The 25786-nt window shown below is 37.5% G+C and overlaps 1 protein-coding gene across 2 annotated transcripts; it reads right to left on the bottom strand.

The window, feature by feature from the left end:
• Window positions 1–5536: 5536 nt before the first annotated feature.
• On the bottom strand, window positions 5537–21794 carry CUNH5orf30 (chromosome unknown C5orf30 homolog). Of its 2 annotated transcripts, none has more exons than XM_011378759.2 (3): window positions 21622–21794; window positions 15518–15607; window positions 5537–8246 (listed from the first exon to the last, which is right to left on the bottom strand). In XM_011378759.2, exon 3 carries the CDS (start codon window positions 8221–8223, stop codon window positions 7600–7602), a length of 624 nt encoding a protein of 207 aa, XP_011377061.1. In that variant the 5' UTR covers window positions 8224–8246; window positions 15518–15607; window positions 21622–21794; the 3' UTR covers window positions 5537–7599. The 2 variants fall into 2 exon arrangements, with proteins under 2 accessions (XP_011377061.1, XP_011377072.1); XM_011378770.2 differs by lacking the exon at window positions 21622–21794 and adding an exon at window positions 20612–20781.
• Window positions 21795–25786: the final 3992 nt, after the last annotated feature.

Here is a 25786-nt window from a genome sequence, read left to right as displayed (position 1 = left end):
ACACACACACACACACACACACACACACAGAGTCATTTTGAGATTTTACAATAATTTATCCAAAATACTTAAATTTTAAACATAGTGCTTTTATTTTACTATTTAGAACCTTTTTGAAGCAATTTCATCCTGAATAAAGACATGGCAAACCAGGGGTTTCGAAGATCGTATTTATTACTACCAATGGCTGCACTTTATTTAGCAACAACTATGTGCCAGGCATTTTTTTTTTTTATGTACTTTGTGTCTAATTCTCACAGAAACAATGAAGGAGAAATTATGTTTCCCATTTTATAAAACTGAGGCACATGATCAACAGTATCCTGTAAATAAGTGGTGGAGCCAGGGCGGGTGAGACTTTATCTTTAAAACCACAAATCAAGATGGTCACAATTATAGGACATTATGTGAAGAGCCAAGCATTTTAGGTCTTTCAATATATATGTTTTTTTTTTTTTTATTTACAGTTGGCTCCTTAAAGCAGAGAGAGGGGAACAGAGAAATAGGTATTAACTATTACAAATTCTTTAGATTAAAAAATAACAGTCCCCAGACATTTCCATCTGTTCTCCACTTATCCCCTAGCAAAGTTTTTTGGTTTTTATTATTTTTTTAATCCTAGAAAGAGGCCTGCAGAATTCTGGGAGTGATTACAGTGATTGGATAAACTTGACCATGGACAAGTTTCTGCTAATATTTTCTGAAACCTCAGAGCCTCATGAGTACTATGTTTCTAAAAACAACATCTTCTAATCTTAAAAGGGATTTGTTAAAGATAGGTTTTGGAGTTTGCAGAAAGGGGCATTCTGTTCTGCCTGGGGAAGAACAAGAGTAATGGTGAGAAAGCAAGTTAGATTCCCTCCCAACTCATCTTACAGGCTAATTGTGCAGTAGGAGCATCCAGACTTTCTCACAAGGCCCAGAGTTTCCAGCTGTGTTCCCAAATAGGGCTTGAAACTGGCTATTTGGTACCCAAAAGCATTCCTCTTCCGGATGTACATGCAGCTGTGAGAACTCTGGACTGCCAGAGACCAACAAAAAATGAGAGGGTCTTTGAAGCTGGAACAGTTACTTTAAGGTAAAAAGGTGATGAATTAGTTGAAATGCTGATTGTAAAATGTTCTTTTGCAGTTTAACTACCATGATTTGCAATTTCATCGCTAAATGCTTCACCAGAAAAGGTAGGTCAAACTCAACGTGACTTCCTTTTCCGCAGATTTTTATTTTTAGAAAGATATATGACATTCTTCTGTCCAGGTTGGTTTGGATAACAGAAAAAGTAGAATGGACTTCAAGGCCTTTTCCAGTTTTATAATCCCAAACAGCACCCTCTTCTGCCTGGGAGGCCCTCACCTTCTTACCCACCTGGCAAAATCCTTTTTACCCACCCAGCCTAAGTCTAGCTTCTCTGGTAAAGCTTTCCCCATACTTAAGGTGGAATTAGGACCTTTTTCCTTTGTGTGCTCAAAATCTATGTTTTTTTAGCAGCATTCATTTTAAAATGCAACTATTTGTTCTTGACTATGGCTTCTGTATTCTCATGACTTATCACTGTGCCTCGCACATAACAAAATCAGAATAAATGCTTGGTGGATGAATAAGTAAAGGTTGAATAATGAATTTGAAGAAGCATCAATTTCTACAAATACAGTAGTTTGGCTTAGTGATTCTATTTCAACAAAAATTTGTTTTTATATACTTTATATAAAATCCATCATAGTTCTCTGAGCATTGTTTGTAGCCACCTAAGATCACTACATCTTGCTGTCAATATACACAGGAAACTTCTATAACTAGTCATCTGTAAATCTAGCATAACATAAACGAGGGAGCTAGCTCTCATAACTTCTCTATTCACAAATTAAGCCATTATTATCTGCAGCAGTTTCTGATTTCTATATAGAAGGACCTGACCCAGTGGGGAAAGTCATGCTTTTAATTGTTTATTCCCTGATAGCTCTCTCCTAGTCAAAAGGTTCCTCAAAAAAAGCAAGGAATGATTTAAAGAAAATCTGAAGAATAAACACAATTTCCATCTATTTCACTTAGAGAGCATGATCCAGAAGGCATTTAAAAACAAATTTCTGGGAGGTCATCCCACTTTTGGGTACCCAAAAGAGCTGAGCTTCAATAAACCTATTGCTCTACCTCTTTAAAAAATTCAGGGGAAAAAGGTATACTCGGTATAATATTATATGCCCTTTTGCCCTTAAAAAAGTCAATTTGTCATGTTTAATGAATATCTTTCTGAACTATGAGTGGATTCTTACATGGCCTAACATAAAACAGTATTCAAACCTATAAATATCCTAATCCTTTAAACACTTTTCCTTATGATTGCATTATCTTGTTAGATAAGTATGACCCTAAACATTATGAGAAACATTAATATGAGAAACATTAATAACAAAACTCAAACTTTATAAATATTAGAAAGTAAAATATAGAAATCTATCAATTAATGCAGGGTTCTAGTTGGTCTTTTAAAAAGATATTAGGAAATGTCTTGAGCAAAACCTTTCCATATAGTTTAATTTCTTATACAAATTATGTCAAGAATACATGTTTTTAAATGTATTTAGACCCTGAATAATTAAAGCAAAACTTCTGTCATTCCCACTCCATCCCACTCCACCTCAAAATGAAGGGTAGTGCAGGGGGTAAAGATCACTAAAACATCCATTTGTTTTTCACCTCCTCTAAACCCCAATTCTAATATTTTAGTTCTTTACCCTCTAACTTAACTCTTCTAGAAAGTGGGTCAGTCCATTCTAGCCAGCCACCAAGAACAACGATCACTGAACATTATCGGCATGCCCTGCTCCATCTCAGACTCAAATTATTTTAAGATTTTTGCCTTCCCCTTACTTTTTTTCATCTCCCCGGACTTCCCTATGAAGGCACTTTTTTTCACCTACATAGATAAACAATGCAAGTGAGCACATCCAATAAATTGACCAGGCTACTGACAGAAAAATGAACAAGATCATTTTCAGATTTCAATCCCATAGGAATTAAGCTGCAACCCCCATTCTTAGATTGTGATTTATTGTAAAGCATTCATTTGGCATTCATCTTATGCCACCTTGCCCTCCTTCTCCCAATGCTTCTTCAAGCATGTCCTTGAAAGTATAATTGATCTTAAGCCCTTTTGTCCTAAGCGTCTGCATGTTCTTAGTAGGTAATGGGGACCATTCTCCTACACTCTGGTTAAAAGAGAGGGACCAGATTGGTCTTCTACTCAAAAACATCCAGACCATTTTTCAATTCACACTCTAATCCATTGTGGAAGGTATGGTAGGCAAATATATTTCATCTCTAGTGTAAAGCTGATCAATTCAGTAGCAGCTGCCTAAAGTGCTGATTTAAGAAACGAGGCTGCATCTGGACTCAGGAGAAACTGCACTGATGGACTGGTGATGTCTGCCACAGGCGCAGGTGAGGAGCACGGTGGTATGCATTCTCAGCATTTGCCATCTCAGCTCTAACCACTTAGCCAAAATCTGAATTTCGGTAAGTTCAAGAACTTCTTATCACATCAAGTTCCTTTCCCTAACTGAAGCCTTAGGCCAGGGAAAGACGATTCAGTCTTCCAAATATGTATTTCCACAAGTTTAGTGAAGAATACTTTTCCTGATGAATCAGACTTAAAGGTCAACATGATGAACCCAGCATTCCCTCCTCTTTTCACTGGCACACAATAAGAACCCGTTCTGCAGAGCATTCAGCAGGAACTTTGAAAGTGCTGCTAGCTTTTCCATAAAAGAAAAAGCGTCAGAGCTCTTCATTCCTGAAGCCACCTCAGCCAGGATCACTTAAGGATTCCACTGACTGTGCAGCTACTCTCTTTAATTCCTGTTGATGCTGCAGCTTCTGTTTAAAAGTTTTCTCATCCTATGCTGTCCCATAAATCTGTACATCAAAGACAACCCAAGATCAGTGGTGATGTTTAGGAGATATGATTCCTCTGAAGTGATTTAATAAGACCTTGCACAAAGTCATTTCACAATGGTGAGAAGACCAAGTCAGCATCTCCCCGCACCCTACTTAGAGTAATGAAGTGTCCTAGGGGCTCAGCAAACTCAACATAACAAATCAAACCCATTCTGCTTTTGATTTGTTTCTAGTACTGTTCTCCTCAGCCAGAAAAATCCTTCATTTTCTTATTTTCTTCTAATGTAAAATATCAAAGAATCCATTTCATAATTCTTATTTTAAAAAGCACATTATAAAGTGAAGTGCATCATTAAGTGCTGACAACCTACACTTCCAGCTTTCTAATCGCATTTATTATATTTCCAAGGCAATCTTCATCAATTTCCATTTCTCTAATCAAATTATATTGTTTAAAAGCCAATTTTACTTAATACTTGCTGTCCTCTCTGCACTGCAGTATCGTACATCCTTGCTCTCTCTACCCCAGCTCTTCTAGAGCACTTAAGCCATTAATAAACTGCCTGACAGTCTCTCCTCCCACTTGCTCTGATTGAGAACAAAGCACTTAGGCCAGGGTCATTTAAAAGTTCCCTTAAAAATTTTTCAATGGTTATAATGGAATAAAAGCCTTTCTATATAAAAGTATGTTAGAATGAGAAAATAAGTAAAAATAGGTTGCTTTTCTCAAAATCTCAAGAAATATTTTTTCTTTAGTGAAACACCAATTTGCCTTTAAAAATTAATGTTATCTTCTAAAAGCTTCTTGAAACTTCAAATATTGAAATCATTTAAATGACTGTCTCAAAAGAAGGAATAAGACACAGTGACCCATACGTGGGCATTACAGGGCATAAGGAACAATGGACAGGGCTCAATGGGCCTGGAACAGTAGCCCAGCTGAGCAGCAGTCCAGATCTGGGGGGGAGGGTTCTGAATGAGTTTACATTTTAATCCATCCCCGTAGTCTTTTCTTCCCTGACTGAAGACTACAGGAGCCCTGGAACCAGAGGTACAAGTGCAGCTGGGTAGAAGTCAGAGGAGCAGAGAAGCTCACCTCAGAGTAAGGCAAAAACTGAAATTCTGTTGCTACTTTATGCATTAGTTGATTCTCTAAAACATGGTATTTTGGGGGGGAAAATTAATGTTATGTAGTACTGCAATGTAAAGGCAGGCACTATAAGATATATGGTCAAAAGTACGTCTTGTTTAGTATAGAATATTACATTAAACTGAACTTAAAAAGAAAAATGAGTTTAAAAATAGAACGTTAAAAGACTAAAAAGACTAAAGGAAATGGGATTTTTTTTTCCCCCCAGCTGAAAGAGATCCAGCCTAACCTTTTTTCTTGATAAGATAGTATCTACTATTGGAGCACAAGTCCATGGAGTACAGAGAAAGCAAGAATTAATTAATGAAAGGGCTCTACAAATACATTTTGAAAACTACTGACCTAGAATTTCAAAGCTCTCTTTCAAGAAAACCAAACTTAAAATTATATATATTTACTAATCAGGAAACAGCAAATATGCTGTATCTCCAACTTGTAACCCCTTCATTTTTGCCAGTTTCATCTGTCTTTAAGTAAAAACAAAACAAAACAAAAAGCTACACATTTTTATTTAGCTCAAGAAATTAGGCACACAGGAAGGGACAGATCTCAGTTACACAGTTGTATTTCCTAGTGGACTGAATACATATCATTGCCATGAATACATCCTTTACCTTGAAATGTGAATGAGCACCAAAAGTAGTTTTGTCTTTTTATTAACAAAAGTGGGGCCTAAAAGTAAGTGCTTAGTTGGAATTCTTGAACAGTAACAAGCCTGTTCATGGCAGACCCCATTTAAAGCAGCGCACAACAACCTGTGTTTACATCACCCTTTTATTTCATAGTTAGAAATAATACAGTTCCACAGGGTAAATCATCAATAAATAACGATGTTTAATCATTAAACGTAAAAATCCCAACTCTTTGGCATCTGACAGGATTCTATTTCTTGTCAAACTAATGACTGTATAGATATAGTAATCTTAGTGATCATTCATCAATACAATATGTTACAAAGGTGCAATTTACTTTAAAATATCAACAGCTGAGGATTTCCAGCCCACCAAGAAATCTGATCAACCCAGTAAGATATGGGCCAAGGTTCTTTCACATGGTTTGTCTCAGTGAAATCATAATAAATGTTGATTAAGAGTACCTAGGGTTTCTAATACTTATTCTGCTCTAAAGAGTTCGCCATTCATTCTGGCTAAAGAAGAGTCAAACTGTACCAGGAATGACCCACTCAATTAAAAGGTGTTCTTATATTATAAGCGAGATTGATAACACCTAAGAAACTCACAGCCCCAAAAATAAAATTTAAAATAAGCAGTTCTATGTTGCCAGAAATGCCAATTCAGTAATAAATTGCACCTTCAAGAGTCAAAAAAGAAATAGAAACTTTTACAAAAGGTAAGTTACATACATTTTTTTTTTTCAAAATATATTCAAGAATAGTTAAGCTGTATTTGTTACTAAAGCCAGGGCAATATTTCTTTAGCAACAAATTAAACCAGTGCAATTGACATAAATTGTTAAGTAATCCAGGATTAACCCATTAAAACTGTAGGAGCGCTTTAGGCTCCTACACTAATCCTAGAAACTTGAATTTCAGTGAGTGTGCTGCACAAAACTAAAACTGGAATGACCCAATGCCATGCTGAATGGTATCACTTCATACTTCGATTAAGCATTCAAGAGTAGAAAATCATGAGTTCCTCTATTAGAGTTCCATTCATTTACAGAACATTCAGATGCAAACAGTATTATGCCTATAATCCACACTAAAAGAATCCTTTCCATTTTAAAGTTCCAGATGAATTTTAAATTAGAAAATAAGCAAGAAGGAAACTTTTTCAATTTATGAAAACTTCTTATTGGAAACCTTCTGGAAAAGCTTCCCCCCACCCATTGTAAAATAAATACTTTGTATCCCAAATTTATTTTTATTAAGACACACGTTAATAATGCTATAAAGAAATATTTTACAGCCATAGAGATCAATAACTTTCCATGCGGAAATAAAAAATTCATTGCTCAATAATATTATTGAGGCAAGTGAAGATTATTCTCTTGTCAATCTGAAATGTTAATTTTTTTCAGTGCAAAACCAGTTATAAAATATTTAAACTCAATATTTAAAAATAAAAAGTGGTCCAATTCAGCAATGTTCAAGTTCTAAATTTCATAAAACGAATCATTACATACATTTGATAGTAAAATACAGAGATTAAAGAAGTACTTAAGTACTTAAGATATAAATTTCTAATGAATCATACCAAGTCAGCAACAACCAAGCAGATAACATTCCCAATTCTAGTGTCAGAATCATAAAGATGATCTTGCTGTACCAGAGCCTTTTATCCTAGCTCAAAAGCTATACGAATTAATGGTCAACATTGTTTTCTTTGCAATTGCGTGCTCTAGAATGATTTCCCCCCAAGTACCTGTGATTTCATTTCTATATTCGAAATTCGACCCAAACAATTTTTATGTTCCTGGAACACTTAGCTGATATAACCATCTATAATGTGAAGAGTCCTGTACAGAGTACAACAGTGGGTTTTTCTAGCCAAGCGTAGGCTGACCTAAACTAGTTTACACTCTCTGCAGGTCATTCATGTATTATTCCTAGCAAACACACGGTCTCCTCTCAGGGTTAGGTGTTGAAGCTGGTACTGTAGCACTTCTGTGTCAGCTGGCTCCTTGATGTTCATTTTATCTAGATTGAGGTAGTCCAGAGATTTGGAGTGAGCCCTCTTACCTTTAAGAAGACAAAGAGGCAGAGGCCCATGGAGGGCCTTATAAGGTTCATAAGGTAAAGATTTAGTGCACTTGTCTCCTGAGCTGGGCATCCGCCTTCGCCTCCTGCCATTGACAGCTGGAATCTCGTATGGCTGGTAGTACCTACTTCTGGTTTTATACAAGCGAGAGGAACGTGCAAGTCCTGCATCCAGCTGTTTGGAGCGCAAGGAAGGCACAGCTTCTCCCTTACTTTCTTCGCTCCCTGTGCACTTCTGGGCCAACTTCAGCAGTTCCTCACCAGTTGTGAAGCCGACCAAATAGTTGGCGTCCATGTGGAGGATCTGGTAGCCTGACACAGTCCGGCGCATGGGCGAGCACGGCGTGCTGGAGCAACGCGGCTTCTCCGCCTCTGCCTTTCCCGGGGAGCTCACCTCGGCCACGGGCAAGGGCAGGGTGCTCAGGGAACTTCTGGGCTCGCCATTAACATCTACTTCCATTTTAGGCACCAGTCTGCACACTCCTAAAAGTAGATAGACAGATTAGAAGAGCGTAACGCGCAGCACCTTGGGCCAATCCGGATCATGTTAGAAGGCTCAGGGAGCATGAAATAACACTGGCCTGAAAAGCAGCCGATGTACCAATGACAGATTCTTACCTATGTCTATTACATGTTATGTTCCAGAGCCAGCATGAAAGGACTACCACTTTTCTGCCTTCAAGAGTTCAAATGCAGATTAAATTAAAGCCTGAAGTTCTACTAAAAAGTTCAGATGCAGAAGCCAACGGAAAACAACACTTTTCTACATACAGCGCTCCATTCAAAGTTTATTCCTTGATGTGATATTAAGCAAATCAAATACAGATTCCACATTAAGCAAATAAAAACAATCATACAATTTCACAAGAATCCACAAAATCTTTCCAACACGAAAATTATAGTCTTTACTTTTTCCATCATTTAATTTAAAATATGTACTCAGCTCTTCCACCAGCAATTCTTTTCAGCTGTGTTTAAGGGGCATATAATAAAAGATAAAAGCTGATTTATTTCTGAAAGAATCCAATTTGGCCTAAAAATCTTTTCTTATGATATGGAGGAGTCTTTCTTATGGGAAGTTTCCCCTAAACCTTGTAAATGTTCCTCACTCAATATCCCCAATGAATTATTTAAAGAAAACCATTCTGTAGTTTAAAAATTAATCTGAAATCCAAAAATCGGGTCGTTTTTAATATTAAACATATATAAAATATCAGATGTTATTTTATGTGATTATTTAATCATAAAATATACCATCTAAAACACCACCTTTTTGAATATTTAGCAAATGGCAGAAAAATTCATAATGAATACTAATATTCATTGCAGTGATTACATTATACAGTCTGGAAAAACCCCACTGACCAGAAGTACCACAAATAATGACGGCCAGGCCTAGAAAGTTGCGGACAAATCAAATTTTGAAAAACAGAATACAAAGACAAACTGAGCTGTAATGTCATTTCTGAGAAACGTTATCCTCAAATAGAAGTAGGTAAGTATCTCAGATCACTAACCAAAATAGTGTCAAATAACTGATTTTAAGATTAAATATTTATTGAAAAAGGCTGTATATTAAAAATTCTTATGAATCCTTTTGTAAAATAAAATCTTTTCCTAATTGAAGCACCTCCTAAAGTTTGGGTATTCATTTAAAATCCAAGCAATTAGAAAGCTAAAGAAAAGCCACACTGCATTTCCTTCATTAGAAAATAAACCCAGACTATGAAGAAGTTACCAGATGACATCCTGCCTCACTACAATCTACAACTATAGCACTACTGAAAACTAACATTAATAATGATTTCTAAGATAAAATAAATGCTAAAGGGATCAATATAGTTTTACTTACTTTTTCTTATAAATCATAGACTATTTCCAATTTTAATTTAACATTAAAATGCTTTAGCCCCTCAACCCTTCAAGCTTTAAAGTAATTGGCTTTATTCTACTTTATTAATATAAAAGTAAATTTATATTCGAGTGCGTAATTTATTTCTCTACAGAGAGAATGGAAATAGTAGGTGACTACCAGCTACTTTGATATGCCTACAAAAACCTAAAGATTTTTCATGTAATAACCTTTAGAGGGCCATGTGAAGCTTCATCAAATTTTATGCTGAAGGAACAAAGGTTTACTCTAGGCCAAATGACAAACTAATCCTCCCTTTCTCACTAATTCTGTAGCCCAGAAATAATATAAGAGAACAGCTTATCCAAGGCCTCCAACCTACCTAACCTGACAGGCAGCTAAAGGCAGGAAGTGATTCTCTAATACTTCATTCTGAAAAGACAAGGAAAGGAGGGTCAATGAGGCCAAAATAACCAGGGCTGCGGAGAAATGGAGCATACACACAGACTGAGTGCCCTACCCAAGTAGTTACCCAGGAAGTGACACTCAGCAATCACATTAAATGACACACTGGTCTGGGCCTCTTCCAAATCTGGCAGTCCATGACAGTCCATGAATTTCCACCAGCCACCTTACTGCATTCGCATTTGGTATATCATAAACTTCCTAAAATCCATGAATTCACACCCTACCCATTCTGAATTGGATAGTAATTCAAACAGAGGCTAGCCTCAAAACTATCTTTTTTGCCTATACCGGATAAAAAGTACTAAACAAGCTAATAGTGTACAAAGTCATAATGAAGAAGAGTGGGCACAAGCTTTAAGTAACTGAAAAAATTAGAAGAGTCGGGTGAGGCAACATATAAAGATCAATTTTGATGGGACATGAAATAGATACTATTGTTAGATGAATAACTGTCACTGGTTAAGTTTCCAGAAGGATCTTCAGGCATCTACCTGATTGATAGACAATAATTTAACCTACATCGTTAAGTAGATGTGGTTTAAGAGCTCTTGAAATTTCAACCAAGCAGCCTGGTATAAAAAACCTACATAGTTTGCTGACATAAACAACATACTCTCTGCCTGTAGAAAACACTATTTAACCAGAAAGTTAAAGAAATAAGCATTTCTAATATCCTCTAATTCAAATTTTTAACCTAGTAACTAACGTCAATACTCTAAAGTATCTGGATAGTCTTGCTACACTGGAACATGAAACTGCTCATTTTAAATATTATATATATATAGCTGTTACCTGCTGAACTTCTAATGAGTAATTCTAAGGGTTGGAAAATTGTTTACACTTTTTTGCTATAAAACATTAGTACTTCTGCTCCAAACAATAGCATAGTCTAAAAACTAACATCTTTAACTTGGTTTCATTGGTCTCTGCAGTGTATTGTCATATGTAAAAGAACATCTTCAGATCTTGATATTCAAGTAAGAATGTGAATGGTACACCAGGACTCTTGCAAATTGCTTAGATTTTTTTTTAAAGGATCCTTTCCACTTATATATTGCCTGTCAAAAGATTATCTATTGTGTGGGACTAAGAAAGTTAGGTGGAGGCTGGATTTCAAACTACAGAGCGCTGATTGACAAATATTTCATTTTTAGCTGGGTGGAATATTGACTAAGCAGCATACCTTCCATTCTTCAGTGTAACTGAAAACAAACTTTTTAGGCTGTTAAATCCCTGAGAATTTCCTAACTGGATTTAAATACTGGAGCAAGATCCTGAGAGAAGCGACAGAATCAACTTTCTCAGGTTATCTTTTAAATGGGTTGAAGTGGTATAGGTACTTGTTCCTCCTGAAGAGGAAGAAGACTAGGTACTTTCTAATTCTGGAAATTTCAAAAAAAAAAAAAAAGATGCTAAAAGCAAAAAAAACAACAGTCTCAAAGTCAACATATTTCAACATATGGATGTCCAATATTTTGCACTGAAAAATTTATTAAAAGTCATTTACCAGGAAACTTGGCTATCATGACTGGAGATGGCCTGTGTTTAACAGTAAATTCTTCATATTTTACCATGAAATGTTTGTCTGTGGGTTTGTTATTTTTAACAAACCTATCCCTGACTACTCATTTTATTTCACATTTTAAAATAAACTTTGTAACCAAAAAAGCATATTTCTAAGATAAACAATTACAAAGCATTCCCATATATATTGTAGTATATGAAACAGACACTACTCTCATGGCATCAATAAGAATAAATGTGAACTAAGAAATCAGGCCCAATGCTCAGATCCAATGCTAACCGCTGCACTGCAGGGCACTAACAATCAGGAACCAGAAATACCCTTATTGCTTCATTTAATGCCTTTCATATATATTTAAAGCAAATATAAAGACTGGACACAGAAAATAGAAAAACGTTATAACAGAAGCAGCAAAATTTCAGTGGAGAGAGGAGTCTAGAACAGAAAATGTAACAAGAACAGAAAACTCACCTTGTAGTTGAACAATGCTTTTAAAACTGTGTTTCTCATACTAGTACCAGGAACAAATGTAATTTTTTAAACGACATCTAAGGATCTTCAATATCAAATTCTCTCACAATCCAATCAGTAACAACAGCACTGACATATACTTAGAACACATATGAAAGACCTGGCAATGTTCACAGGTGCCACTCTATTTATTTGAAATATGTGAGGATTTAAACTAGACAAAACCAGACAAGGTAACACTCTAATATTAACGAGAAAAATGTACACGGTGCACATTTCTAAACCACTTGGTACAGCATGCAATTGTGAATTTTGTCTGAAACTAGAGCAAACAAGGCCCAAACCACCGCACATGTGCAGGGGAACCCAGGCACTAAGATGGGCATTTTCAAAACCCTGTGATCTGTATGGAACCTGTTCAGCTTTGAACACTCTCCAAGAGGCCAAACTTCCTATATATTGGGCAAAAAGAGCAACATTCTGAAAATAAAACCAAACCCCTTAGCTCCTTAGACTAGCTCTGAAAATAGCTGATAAGTTTCACAACTGCTATACAAAGAATTCTTTTTGAGAATAACTGCATTCTGGGAATTTTTTTTAAATCAAGCTTATCAAAAAAAGTCACCCTCAGTAATCAAAAAACTGCTCCATATGCTTGAACTGTTTTTAGAAATATGCAGCAATACCATTTGAAACAGATATAACTATCTAAATATACAGAACAAAAATGTCATCATGTGAACAAAATTCTTTTCAAGAGGTACCTGAAACAAACAATTCAGAATAGAGCCATTCCTTAGCAAATGGAGTCTCCCAAGCATGGCTATTATCCATCTAATGGTATCTAGCACCATAAATTTTAATGCAGAAACATCTTGGGGTTCACCTACCTGGAACTTCTGATTATAGAGAAGACGACACTGAAGCTACAAAGGCAGGGGCTTGCCCAGAGCCATGCAGGCAACCCCAGATCTCCTGCTCCAAGTCGAGTGCTCCTTCTATTTCATCATGCTATGCTTTTAGTACACAATTCCAAACTTGTCTACACACTGACATCATCCAAGGAGCTTCAAAAAATGCTGATGCCTGTGTTCTATTCCAGATTTTTCATTTGGGGGATAGCCTGAGCTCTAAAATTTTTAAAAGACCCCTAGGTGATTCTAATATGCCAACACATCTGGGAACGTGTCAGATAGAACTTATCAGATAAAAGAGATTCACTCCTGTAAGTTCCTGCCCTTTTTTTTTTTAATCGATATAGTTAAATTAGTGGATATCATTTTTGGCTGCTTCCAATTGCTAACAACCTTTCACTAAGGCCTTCTAGTTTACTGTTTCTAATTTACTGTGGCTTTTAAAAAATCTGTTAACCAAACTTATTAAAACTGGATATAAAATAAAAGTAAATCTGTGCTGAATAAGAATCAGGTTTCTACATCTGCATACATTTTGGTATAGTTATTTTCGCCTCTTAGAAGCCTCTGTCAGGTGCTTTGGCAATTTCTTATAAACAAATAAATGCTTATTAAACAACCCACCTACCCTACTTGTAGGTATTTTCCTAGGTAGGATACACGAAAATATATGTTCACACAAAGACCTGAACGTGAATGTTTATAACAGTTTCATTCATAATCACCAAAATCTGGAAATAATGCAAACATTCATCAACAGGGAAATGGGGGAAAAAAAAAAAACTATTCCAACCACAGAATAAAATATCACTCAGAAATGAAAAGGAGCAAACTAAAATTACACCAAATGAAAGCAGCAGACAGAAAATGCTACATACTGTGTGATTCCATTTATATGACACTCTGGAAAAGGCAAAACTATTGGGACAGAAATCGATCAATGTACCAAGGACTGCAGTTGGGAGGAGGGGACAGACTGCAAGGGGTACAAGGGAATTTGGAGGGATGATGAAAATATTCTATATTGACTGTAGTGGTCATTATACAACTGGATACGTTTGTCAAAACTCAACATACTATATACTTAAAAGGATGAATTTTTACTGGTTATAAATTAATGAATTTGATTTTAAAAATAAAAGAAGCCTCTCACATACTTCCAAGTTTTTGATGGTCCTCCAAATTTTATATTCCTATAGCTACAAGAATGTGTTTACATGTGTGTATGTACCTATATCTCTCCATATGCATATATATGTACATATGTATATATAGTTATATATATATAGTTATAAATAAAAGGACACTCTAGCACAGCTGCAAAAGGATAAATGAACCAACTTAAGAGGTAGTAAGTCGCCTGACATTAAAGGCATTCAAACATAGACTGGACGACCATTCCTTCTGATTCTGAGAATATACAAGAATATACAAGAATTTAAAATTTGAAGAATTTTAAAAATTGGAGGACCAAATTTTGTGCTTTATTTCAGCCACTTTCTTATTCGATATCCTCTACTTATGGTTTTCAAACTTCTTGCTCTTTTCTTGAAAAGAGCAAGAAGTTTGAAAACCATATGTACTTATGGTTTGTACTTATGGTTTTCAAACTTCTTGCTCTTTTCTTGAAAACTGAAAAATTCAGTAATGTTTCCAGTTTTTCAATGTTTTAAAATGCATTTTCATAAATTTGATAGGCTATATCTACTTAACAAACAAAAATGTTCATTTTTCTCTATCATTCCTTTGAATCATTCTGCTGCCGTCTGCTAATCTGGAAATCACTTATTATGAAACTGTTTTTTCCAAGGATTATGACTGCTCTAAGCAATATTTATAAAGATATTGGCCAAGTAGAATGACATACCAAAGCATGAACTCACAATAATCTAGTTTTTAAAATACTAAAAAGTTACAAAGATCATTATTAAATTTTTTCCCTGTCAAAGATTTGGAGCTATATGAACAACTGTGTCAGCACGGATACAAAGATGACACACTGAAAAAAAGACAACCAAAGAAAGACAACAGCATATTTTCAACAGTTTAAATTCATGGTGTGATAAAAGCAATGTCACACTTGCGGTGGACTGCTATCTGACTAAGTGAAAATTGTGTTCTTTTCAGTCATTTGTTTGCTACTCCTTATGTATGATAATATACAACCAGAACTTTTTACAAATTATTTTGCCAATCTTTGGAGATTAATAGTTTTACTAAAATTTCCCTGAAATTAGAGTGACTACCTCTTAACTACTATATTTTGAAATATTATTCCATAAGACCTCCTTTATTTTATAGGAATAAAAAAAAAGAAAATCTACTCAATAGTCAATCAAAAGTCAAAAACTTCAAATAATGTTAGCATTCTACAACAATAATTTCAATTTTCACCATTAAAAATTTCATAATTGTATACGTATTTGCAATGATATACTGGCATTTCACATTTATCTATTTATGTAGTCCTTAAAACATATTATATTATGTTCGTAACAAACAGAAAAAGCAAAATATAACTCACCAGACTAAATCCCAGAAGATGTCACTGTACAATTTCCAATGAGTCCCAAGGGAACACAGGCATAATAATTTTTCTGCTCTACTCCAGATACTAAATATGAAATACAAAAATAAACCTTTAATTTAACAAGAAACACAACTTATAAAGCAATTACATCATTCTAACTGCAAAACAGGATGAAATTAGCAGGAAGTACTAATCCTAGGTACAAGTCATATAAGATAAGGACTAATTAATTAGAGTAATTTTGAGTTTATTCAGCTAAATTAAACCTCAAACATTTTATCACACTTGTTCCTCTGTGTTCTGTTGCTTAAACTCTACCTCGAGACTAAGAGTAGCTAATTAGGCTAAATGAATAAACAAGAAAACTTAGGGATTTAAATGTTGGTTGCACCACCCTAAGCCCTATTATGTATCCTATGAAAAAATAATGCTGAGGCTGTGGGTCAAAAGAACAGGTCTTAGCCCTGGCCTTGCTAAGAACTCTGCCTCTTGACCTTGCATAAACAGCAACCTTTAAAATGACAATAGCATCCTTCCCCTCGCATACAGTTGCTACTGGATCAAATGAGATGAGGCAGGTGAATGTGTTCTGCATGCTGCAAAGCCCTTTATGATGTGTGATGTTATTATTATGCATTTTTGGTGTCTACTCATTTTAGCCATAAAATAACAACAATAAAAAAGTCCTTCATAAGACTGCTCGGAGGCAAGTGACTAGAAAGCCCTTATAAAACATTATAAAAAAAAAAACAAACTTGAAAAAACACTTCTTTAGAGTTATCACATTTCTTAACATTTCTAGCATCTCCTCTGTTCCTTCCCCTTCTACCTAGGAAGGTAAAGGTGGAAGAGAATCTATCTTTATGTCCTACCTCTCCAGTTAACTGGGTTAATTTCTTGAGACCAAGAAAACTCCTCAAAGTCTTTTCCACCTGTAAAGGTCTCTTTGGTTGTTGGGTTTTCTGTTGTATTTAACTTGGGAGGTGGAAAGAGTGCTGAACTGAGTGGACACATGTTACCTACATAGGTGCACAGGGCACAAAGAAGTGGCAACAGCAGAGCAGAATAAAAACAGCAAAAGAATAAGGAGTTTATAACTTTATTGCTTTCTTTACCAATCCAGAAGAGTTTTAACCAAAGGAAATGGATAATTACTGAATTAAAGGTATTTCCTTTAACAGCTTGAGAAGCTAGGAGTTATTGCATCTAGAACTGTCATTCCGAGAAACGAACACGTTTCAGCCTTTGGGATATCTTTAGATTTATATAATAGACACACTCCCTCTTCATTTCTTTTGCCATGACTATTTTCAAATTGAGTAACCAAGAAACCTAGATAATTAAGACTTGGTTTTATACGAATGAAGACTCTGATTTTAACATAAAGTGAATTGTAATGCAACAAAATTGTTACCTAACAAAGTTTCTACTTAATCACCTCCAAAGAACTTCCCCAATACTGTTATAAAGTTCAAGTTGATTTACTTACATAAAGAGATTTTTACTGGGGAAGAGAAATAAAAAGAAACATTTTTTACTACCTTCTATATGTGAAAAGTTATACACATTTTACATCATTTAATCTTTACTACTACTCCATGAGGAAAATATTATCCCCACTGTAAAAAGTATGTGGTCAACCAATACTATTTGAGTCGGAGCAACAATCTGAACCCCAATCCATCCGACTCCAAAGCCCACTGATATTGCTTTGTATATGAAACTTCATTCTGGATTTAAAAGCAGAGAAACCTTTAAAGTAATTAACTAACTCTTGCACTGGAGCTGATGTGGAAGTCTAGGAAATGGTCGATAATTGCATAGTAAACAAAGGGTAGTAACTGATTATCCCTATTATGCCAGTGCCAAGCCAAAATTAGAATACAAACCAGAGTCCAAGGGAGTGACACAGGGCCAAACCAAGGTGCAAGAGCTCTGTTTCACTTATTTATTACTCATTTCTGACTCTGCATTTTTTTGTGTGTGTGTATAATTGTCTGCTATCTGTGCACAGGAGCTAAGAAGAAAATGATGACAATGGTGAAAAAGAACAAAAAATTTTTAAATTAAAACAAGGCTAGAAATTAATATAAGAATATTCCTTCTTTAAGAGAGTGCGTACAAAAGAATCCAGTAAACCACTATAGTAACCCCCATCTTCCATTAGAAAAAATTAAAATATTGTAATATGAAAGTTCTCAAAATATACTTTTGAAATAACATTTTTAGAATACTTTAAAAATCTATTTAGTCTCTAACATTTGCAATTGATTCTGGCCGATGTTTTGAACATTATGCCATGGCAAGATATCAATGGATCTCCTCTCAAAAACAGTCAGCAATTAGGAACTCACAAGAATTTCTTATAAGGTAGACTAAATACTGCATAGAAAAACAGACTGAAGTAAACAGAGCAAAGGCTAGAGTATATAATGCTTCCAGCTATAAGTAGCTGAAGTAAACAGAAATCCCTGTGACATTATCCTGTAAGCAATGAAAATATGAAAAATTTAAGCATGGCCAAGAGAGGTCCACAAGCCACTGGTTAGGGAAACCATGAGTGACTAAGCAAAAGACATCCAATATTTGACTGCAAATGAAGCTTCTACAAACAGAAAAGTTTGCAAACACTAAATAGCAAGTGTGTCAAATTTCTTAGGCAAGATGATAGATATTGCAGGTAAATGAAGAATGTTCTTCATAAGTAGGGTGGCCATATGTCTCAGTTCATAGCCACCAGTGCCCTGGTATAATTATTTACAGCACTCCCTTTTGGTTTCAAAGTGTTCCAGTTTGGCCATTATATTGTTATCCTACTCAAAAGTAATCTATAACAATGGAAAGGCAATGAATTAAGAAAAGAAGGGAGGGCGGGAGGGAGGACCCCTTTGCTCGCATAATGGCTTCCCATACAGATCTGAGGAGTATTTCATTAGGTGTATCCACTCAGGCATTTAATTATTCATTTACTCATTCAGTCATTCAACAATATTTAGAGTCTTATGCCCCAGCACTGTACAGGCACTGGAGAAAATACAAAAAGTAAAGCTTGAGAGCAGGCAAGAGGGAAAAACAGACAGACATGAAAATGCTTAAATCTAATACATATAACAGTAAACCTGAATGGCACCAGAAACCCAGAGAAGGGAGTGGTTTTCCCAAAAATATACAAAGCTCCATACGGAAATGTTCAAGCTCACACAAAATCTCTACATACAAAAAAAGCCATAAAACTCAGGCTTCATCATAGATCCACTAACAAAATAGCAGTAAGAAAAAAATTAACAAAATCTATCACTTCCAAATCACAAGGTTATAAATATAAAGGGCCAGCACACAGTATTTGTGAATTTTGGTAAATAAATCCCACTCATCATTAGAGATTATGAGAAGCAAGATAAATTTCAGCAAAGAAAACTGTTAAGAGTAGAAGTTATAGGTACTCAGAATGGCTATTTGGAGAGCGGCCAATAATGAAAAAGCACTTCAGGGTAGGGGGTCAAGCAATTTTTAAAAGTCTTATTCAGACTAATGAAAATATTTTGTAACCAATAGTCTCAAAGATGACTCTAAAACAAGTAAAGAAAGAAGAACCAAAACATATCTCAAGTAACAAAATACTGAGCAGAAATAAAATGATTTAACGCATACAATGAACACAAAATGCTTAGCTGTACCTACATGCTTATTTTAGAGTTTACTCTAAAATAAACTTACTTTTCCATTTGCGAATCATAAAAACTAAATCAATAATTTCTGAGAGTTAAGGAGGGTGTGACTTTTCTGAAACCATCCTTGACCAAACAAATCATTAACCTCACCAACCTGGTAAGACAACCCATAATTGGTTCATTAAGACAGAAATGTGTTTCTTTTTCTAATATGATTTCTTTTAATAAGAATCCCCTTAAAGTGCATCATTCATTTTCTATTTCTGCTAGTAGAAATTTAAGCTAGATTATCACTGTTTTATCATTAGGTGAAATCATCCTTTTAGAAAAAATTCAGTTTCACTACAAATATGACCTGAGGTAACTGGAACTGCAGGTCTACATGCAGTCTTTACAGGAGATTTGCCTCTTTGGAAGCATAACCAAAATGGGACAGGTGTACATAGTGGAACTGGCTAAACTTCCATACGAAAGCTTAAAACTAGGAACTTATTTTGGTAGACTGGTGATGAAATCAGAGTTCTCTCTGGAGGAAAAGAGCTGATTTCCCCCCCAGCCCCAGCAAAAATAAATAAATAAATAAATAAAAATAAAGAAATCCTGTAGCGTTTTTTAACTCCCACCTCACTAAATATTTTTAAGGGTTAATGTGTACATTAGCTTTCCAAAGTATACAAAATTACAGAGAAAGTAAACGAATTTACTGACCATATAAATGATCAAAAAATTATATTCCTAAAATACTTACTACTAAACAGTCTCATTTGCAATAAACTAGCAGAAGCATACATCAGTTCTTATCAAATCAAGAGGTCTTTGGGCTCTTTAGTCCTTATATTTCCTCTTGGTCATTTAATAATGCACACACAGGTACATAATAAAAACACTGAGAAATCTGTGAAACATTCATTAAACATAATTGTGTAAGCATATATCATGGTCTTGAATTAAAGTATCAAAAGCTTCTGCAATAATAATCAATACTGTATTTTAAAATGACTGGAAAAATAAACTTTTGGGAAAAGGTCATTTCTATCTCCCTCGTGTCTAATCTACTCTACAGGGTTAAAAAAAAAAAATTAAGCAAAAGCTCTAAATTGTAGGGTGGCTCATTTGAGAAAAACAATGTAAAATGAAGAATCTAGTAACGTCAGAAATGTTGTGCAAGAATTGTTCTTTCAGCTAGGAGTAGCAAGCACGCTATAAATTCTGCCTCCATTTTCCCAATTCCTCAAATGATTAAAAAGTTCCCAGTCCCAGTTTTACCTCTGCATCACAGGCATACACTTACACACTCAGCATCTTGGCTCAGCACAAATCACTGGCCCACTGGGTGCAAACTGGCGTGGGTGGAAAAGCAGGGAGACACTAAGGATGTGGAACCCTTACAAGGAGAAAAGGACGGGGCAATCATTACCTTCGTGCTCCCATCTATCTAGCGGAGATTTGCAGATTCCACCACTAGAGTTTGGCAGCTTCACAATGGGACCGCCTGCTCAAGGTCTGGCTGACGGCCGCATGGAAACTCCTTTCCTCCGCTTCCCACCCGCCCCAAAGTCCATCCGCGACAGGTGGGGTGAGGGCGGCGATGCCCAGCGACATCTGACGCTTTCGCTTCTGGCCAGCTCCCGGCGCCAATCCACACGCGCGCCCCCGGCCAAGGCCGGCCCGTCCGCCTCCACCGCCCCGGCAGACCCGCAGCGGGCGCGGGCTGCAGGCGCCCGGGCGACCTCGCCCCCAGATTCAAGTGCGGGCAAGAAAGGCTGGCGAGATAAGGCCACCAGGGCTCACCCTGAGGCGCTATCTGGCCCGGGCAGCCGCACCCGGCCGCGCGGCCAGAGACGCAGCAGGCCTGAGAAAGAGCTACTTCTCAATGGGACCCCAAGGCCCGCTGTCCCGTGGTGCTGGCACCGCGGCGGAGCAGAGAGCCTGCGCCGCAACGCGCCCCGACTTCCGCACCACAAGAGAGGCGCTCCGAGTCGCCGAGTCCCCACAGCTCCCGGCGAGCGCACGCCGCGCGCACACGGGGCGCACGCCCCCGCACACTCACACGCGCTGCACACTCACGGTGTCTCGGGCCCCACCCCTGTGCCAAGGAACCACGGGCTCCCGGCACCCGGCGAGGGCCCCACCCAGTTCACCAGACCCCAGCACCCTGCTCCAGTGCCCAGGGGTCACCAGTCTGCGGAGGCCGGGGGAGGGGGGTCACTGAGGCCACCCATCCCGTAGGCCGGCCGGGCCGGGTTCCACAGCACCGCACGAGCACCGCGCGCCCGGCCCCGACACGAGGCAGGGAGGAAGGGGCGGCGCTGCGACTAGGGCTGGCACTCGAGATCGGTTACTGGGGCACCCCCCGCCCCCCATCACCACCACCTTTTCTGCAGCACAAAAGGTTGCAGACGGAACCACCGTCCCCATGCAACCTACCAGGGGCTTACAGCTTCGCCGCCTCCGCCGTGCCAGGAGCCGCGGAGTCGGAGACAGGGGCCGGAGAGGTGCAGGGCTGCGGCGCCGAGATCCGGGTAGAGGCCGCCAGGGTAGCCAGCCGGGTACCCTCTCCTCTCCCACCGCGCTCAGCGCCAGCTACCGCCCGGCGTAGTCCCCGCCTCCTCCTCCGCCCGCCTTCCCGCCCTCCTCCGCCTGGCTGCAGAGGCGCAGCCCGTCAGCGATAAGCCCGCCTCCTGCGCCCAGCTCAAACACCCGGAGGAAGGCCGGACTGGCAAGAGAAAGGCGCTAAGAGGCCTGATGAGGGTGGTGGGCGGGGCGGATTGCTGACTGAGGAGGGGAGGGAAGAGTCATAACAGCCCCTCCCCAGTCCAAACCCGGCACTCCAACTCAAGAACCTGAAGGGCACCAACTCGCTGGCCTGGCAACAGTCAGGTTTCCCCACTTAAGTGATGTGGTGATGTTTGTCATTTGTGAGTCTCTGCTTAAAGGATGCAGCACTGAGCAGAAATAGAGAAGACTAGAAGCCCAGGAAATTGCAAATTATAAGATCAGTCTTAGAAACCTGCTAAATGTCTAGTGAAATGGAGGGGAGGGTAAAATTTGAATTGATTTTTATTAGATTGGCTATTTTTTAATCTTCAGACTTGATCTTTTCCGTTCTTGTAAGATATTCTTTTCTTTGATGAAGATTTTTTTATTCTCAGTTCCTGTACTTCTGCCAAATCAGTTAAACTCAGTGATATTTACTGATATTTATTTAGCTCTCTCTATGCGCCAGGCCTTTTTACGTGTATTTCCATATTTACACCTCTCAATAATTATACAAAGGAATGACCAATTATCCATATTTTTTTTAGGCGAGGCATCCCTTGGTTGACCTCACAGACTGCAAGGACCTTGTCAGTTTACAATCCCTTATTTTTTATTTTTATCTTTTTTTACTCCCCCCTCCTCCCCCTACAGCACCTGGTCTTCCTAGGTGGTCTCTCAGCCAAGTACTAACCAGGCCGGACCCTGCTCAGCCCCCGAGATCAAATAGGATCCAGCTTGTTCAGAGTGGCACCAGCGGTAGACCCAATTATCCGTATTTTAAAGGTATAGAAAGTTTAAGTAACTTCCTCGAATTCACATGCCTAGTTAAGGGCTGAACTGGGTTTGTATCCAAGCAGTGCAACCCCAGAATTTTTATAAACTTTGCTAGTTTATATTCCAGTCTCAATCCAAAAGAGTTTGTTGTTTGTTCTTTTTTTAAAAAAAATGCTTTATCTGAACATAAAAGGCACAAACTTGGTATGTAAATTAAATTTAGACAAATCTTGATTCAAACTTGTTCCAAAATCTGTATATGACCCTGGTAGCATAAAGGCAAATAAGTAAATCCGAACACCATTACTTGGATAGCCTGATTTCTAGAGGTTCCTCAGCTAGAAGACATTTTTTAATACTATTCTGTATGCTCTAAAGTAAGTAAGGAAAGATAGAGGAGGAAATTTTGACTAATATTCTCTAAAGAAAACTTTAGAAAACATAAATTATTTTATTTCCAACATAGGTATGTATGTAAGTTCTCGAATATAGAACCAGACACAATGTAATAGGTGTTGAATAAATGAATGAACTTAATTTGTATCAATAATTTAAAAGAACACATTGAAAGTTGTTTTAGATTATACTGTGTGACACAGTACTGTATTGTTCTGATGATCATTCTTATAAAACCACCGCTGAAACATTAAATGTTTTATATTAAGAAATTTACTTTCATTCTGTCCTGTCTGAAATTTTATAAGCTTTTCAGAAGAATGCCTTGTAGTTGCCCTTTGCTCTGAAAGTTTGCCAGAAGCAATAAAGTTTTTCTTTGCCTTTAAGTTTATTAGTCTCAAGGCTAGCCCTCTTGAAATGGCATTGCCTCCAAATCACCTCGCTTCTTGGATGGTGCTAGATGCTCCCATCCCAGCCCTGACTCCTCACCTAATCAACATCTCAGTCAGTTCTTGAGTGTCACAAAGAACACCTAGTAAACCAATTCACCAGGCAGTCAATGGCTGATAATGGCTATATGTGTGGCCCTTCAGTGACATGTCTATGCCACCTAAAGACTGTGAATGGATACTGTCTTAATTCAGATCACTTGCGGTTCCCACAGCCGCAGTGGAGTGGGAGCAATGCAGAAGCCTTTCCCAGAGCTTTTCTATGTCTGTGAAGATATATTCAATCTTTTTTTTTAATGGTATGCTTATAAAGAATTAGGCACAAACAAAGAATTGACCTTGTGATATGAAAGACCTTCTGAGCCTGACACTCCATTTCAGATGCCCCTTATGTAAGTTGCATCTTTGCCTCAAGGCATTCTTCCCAGAAAATCACTTTAAAATGATGGTTTTCTGGGAAGGATTATACCTTTTTTTAAAATTCCCATCTCCCTACCTCCTATCCTCTGGCAACCATCAGCTCGTTCTCTATATCTAGGGGTCTGTTTCTGTTTTGTTTTGTTTATTCTGTTTTTTTTTTTTTAGATTCCACAGGTGAGATCACATGATATTTATCTTTATCTGATTTATTTAACTTAACACAATATCCTTTAGGTTCATCTATGTTGTTGCAAATGACAATATTTTGTTCTTTTTTTTTATTTATTTAGTCCGCAGATTTTATTTTATTTTATTATTTTTTATTTTTTAAAATTTTTAATTAATTAATTTTTATGGTGACATTGGTTAACGAAATCCAGTAGATTTAATTCTTTTTTATTACTGAATGATATTCAATTATATGTGATAGATGATAGATAGATAGATAGATAGATAGATAGATAGATAGATATCTCACATCTTTATCCATTCATCTATTGATGGACATCTAGGTTGCTTCCATATCTCGGCTATTACTAGTAATTCTTTAATGAACATAGGGATGTATATATCTTTTTGAAGGAGTGTTTTTTTTGTCTTTGGGTAAATACCCAGAATTGGAATTGCTGGAAGGTATGGCAGCTCTATTTTTAGTTTTTGAGGAATCTCCACATTGTTTTCCATAGTGGCTTTACTAATTTACAATCCTATTAACAGCCTACAAGGGTTCTCTTTTCTCTACATTCTCACCAACACTTGTTGTTTGTTGATTTACTGATGATAGCCATTCTGACAGGTGTGAGGTGATACCTTATTGTGGCTTTAATTTGCACTTCCCTGATGATTAGTGATGTTGAACATCTTTTCATCTCTGTGTCCTCTTGGGAGAAATGTCTATTCAATTCCTCTGCCCATTGATGTAAATAGTGTCACCCAGCAAATAGCCAGCTAGAAAGAATATGATAGGTAGCTATAACAGCAAGTGAATATAAAATAGGAGCTATAAAACCAGGTGTGCAAGAAATGCCACATCTCCACCTTTTCTCTTAATCCACTTGTTTCAGGCAGGGGATAACCAGGAAATTAGAGATCACTTCAAATATTTACAACAAAAGACAACTGAATGCAAAGAATTGCTAACACAGGCGATGGAAGAACTCAGAAGCTAAACAGGGATTTGTGAGGTAATCCAGAAATTAGTAAGCACAGCCCATAGCTGGAGAAATAAAGGGAGGAGGCAGGGTTACTGGAACCCAGGAGCCAGGCAGTATGGCCAGCCTGGTGAGAGCTGCCACACAGAGGAGAGACAGCCACTGCTAAGGAAGCTGATTATGACAGGGGAACGGGAAAAATATACCATAGATTCTCCTTTCCTTCTGCCCTCCAGTCTCCTGCCAGTGCTTTCGACTTAGCCAAGCCTAGATATCAGCTGATGTGAAAGTCAGGGAAACAGCTTGCTAGGGTCAGCCCCTCTGCAACATAGAGGCAAATAAAGGAAGGACATGGAATGTGAATCTGAGGGCAAACAGGTCTGAGATCGGCATATTATTTATTTCACTTACAAGGCGTCAATCTTTCATAAGGTTTTTCCCCACTCCCTTGGGTAGGATCATAGTTCCAAGATCATATGCCAGGCCAAGCCATGGGTAGGTGGTGATGACAAGAAGTGGGAGGAGGTCCTTTGGTTTATGCTCATCTGCCCACGGAAGTTTCCATTGTCCCTTCTCAGAGCTACCATCTCTGGCTACATACTGCAGTGTACAACAAGTCCATAAATGGGATGATTCTGCCCT

This window comes from Pteropus vampyrus, unplaced genomic scaffold, assembly GCF_000151845.1.
Source record: "Pteropus vampyrus isolate Shadow unplaced genomic scaffold, Pvam_2.0 Scaffold11, whole genome shotgun sequence".
Classification (NCBI taxonomy): domain Eukaryota; kingdom Metazoa; phylum Chordata; class Mammalia; order Chiroptera; family Pteropodidae; genus Pteropus; species Pteropus vampyrus.
The sequence above is the reverse complement of the archived record's forward strand: the minus strand, read 5'-3'. Positions and strand labels throughout refer to the sequence as shown.

Bases quoted from the DNA above. Each gene is read 5' to 3' on its own strand.
- CUNH5orf30 (XM_011378759.2), bottom strand. From the start codon at position 8,223: ATGGAAGTAGATGTTAATGGCGAGCCCAGAAGTTCCCTGAGCACCCTG.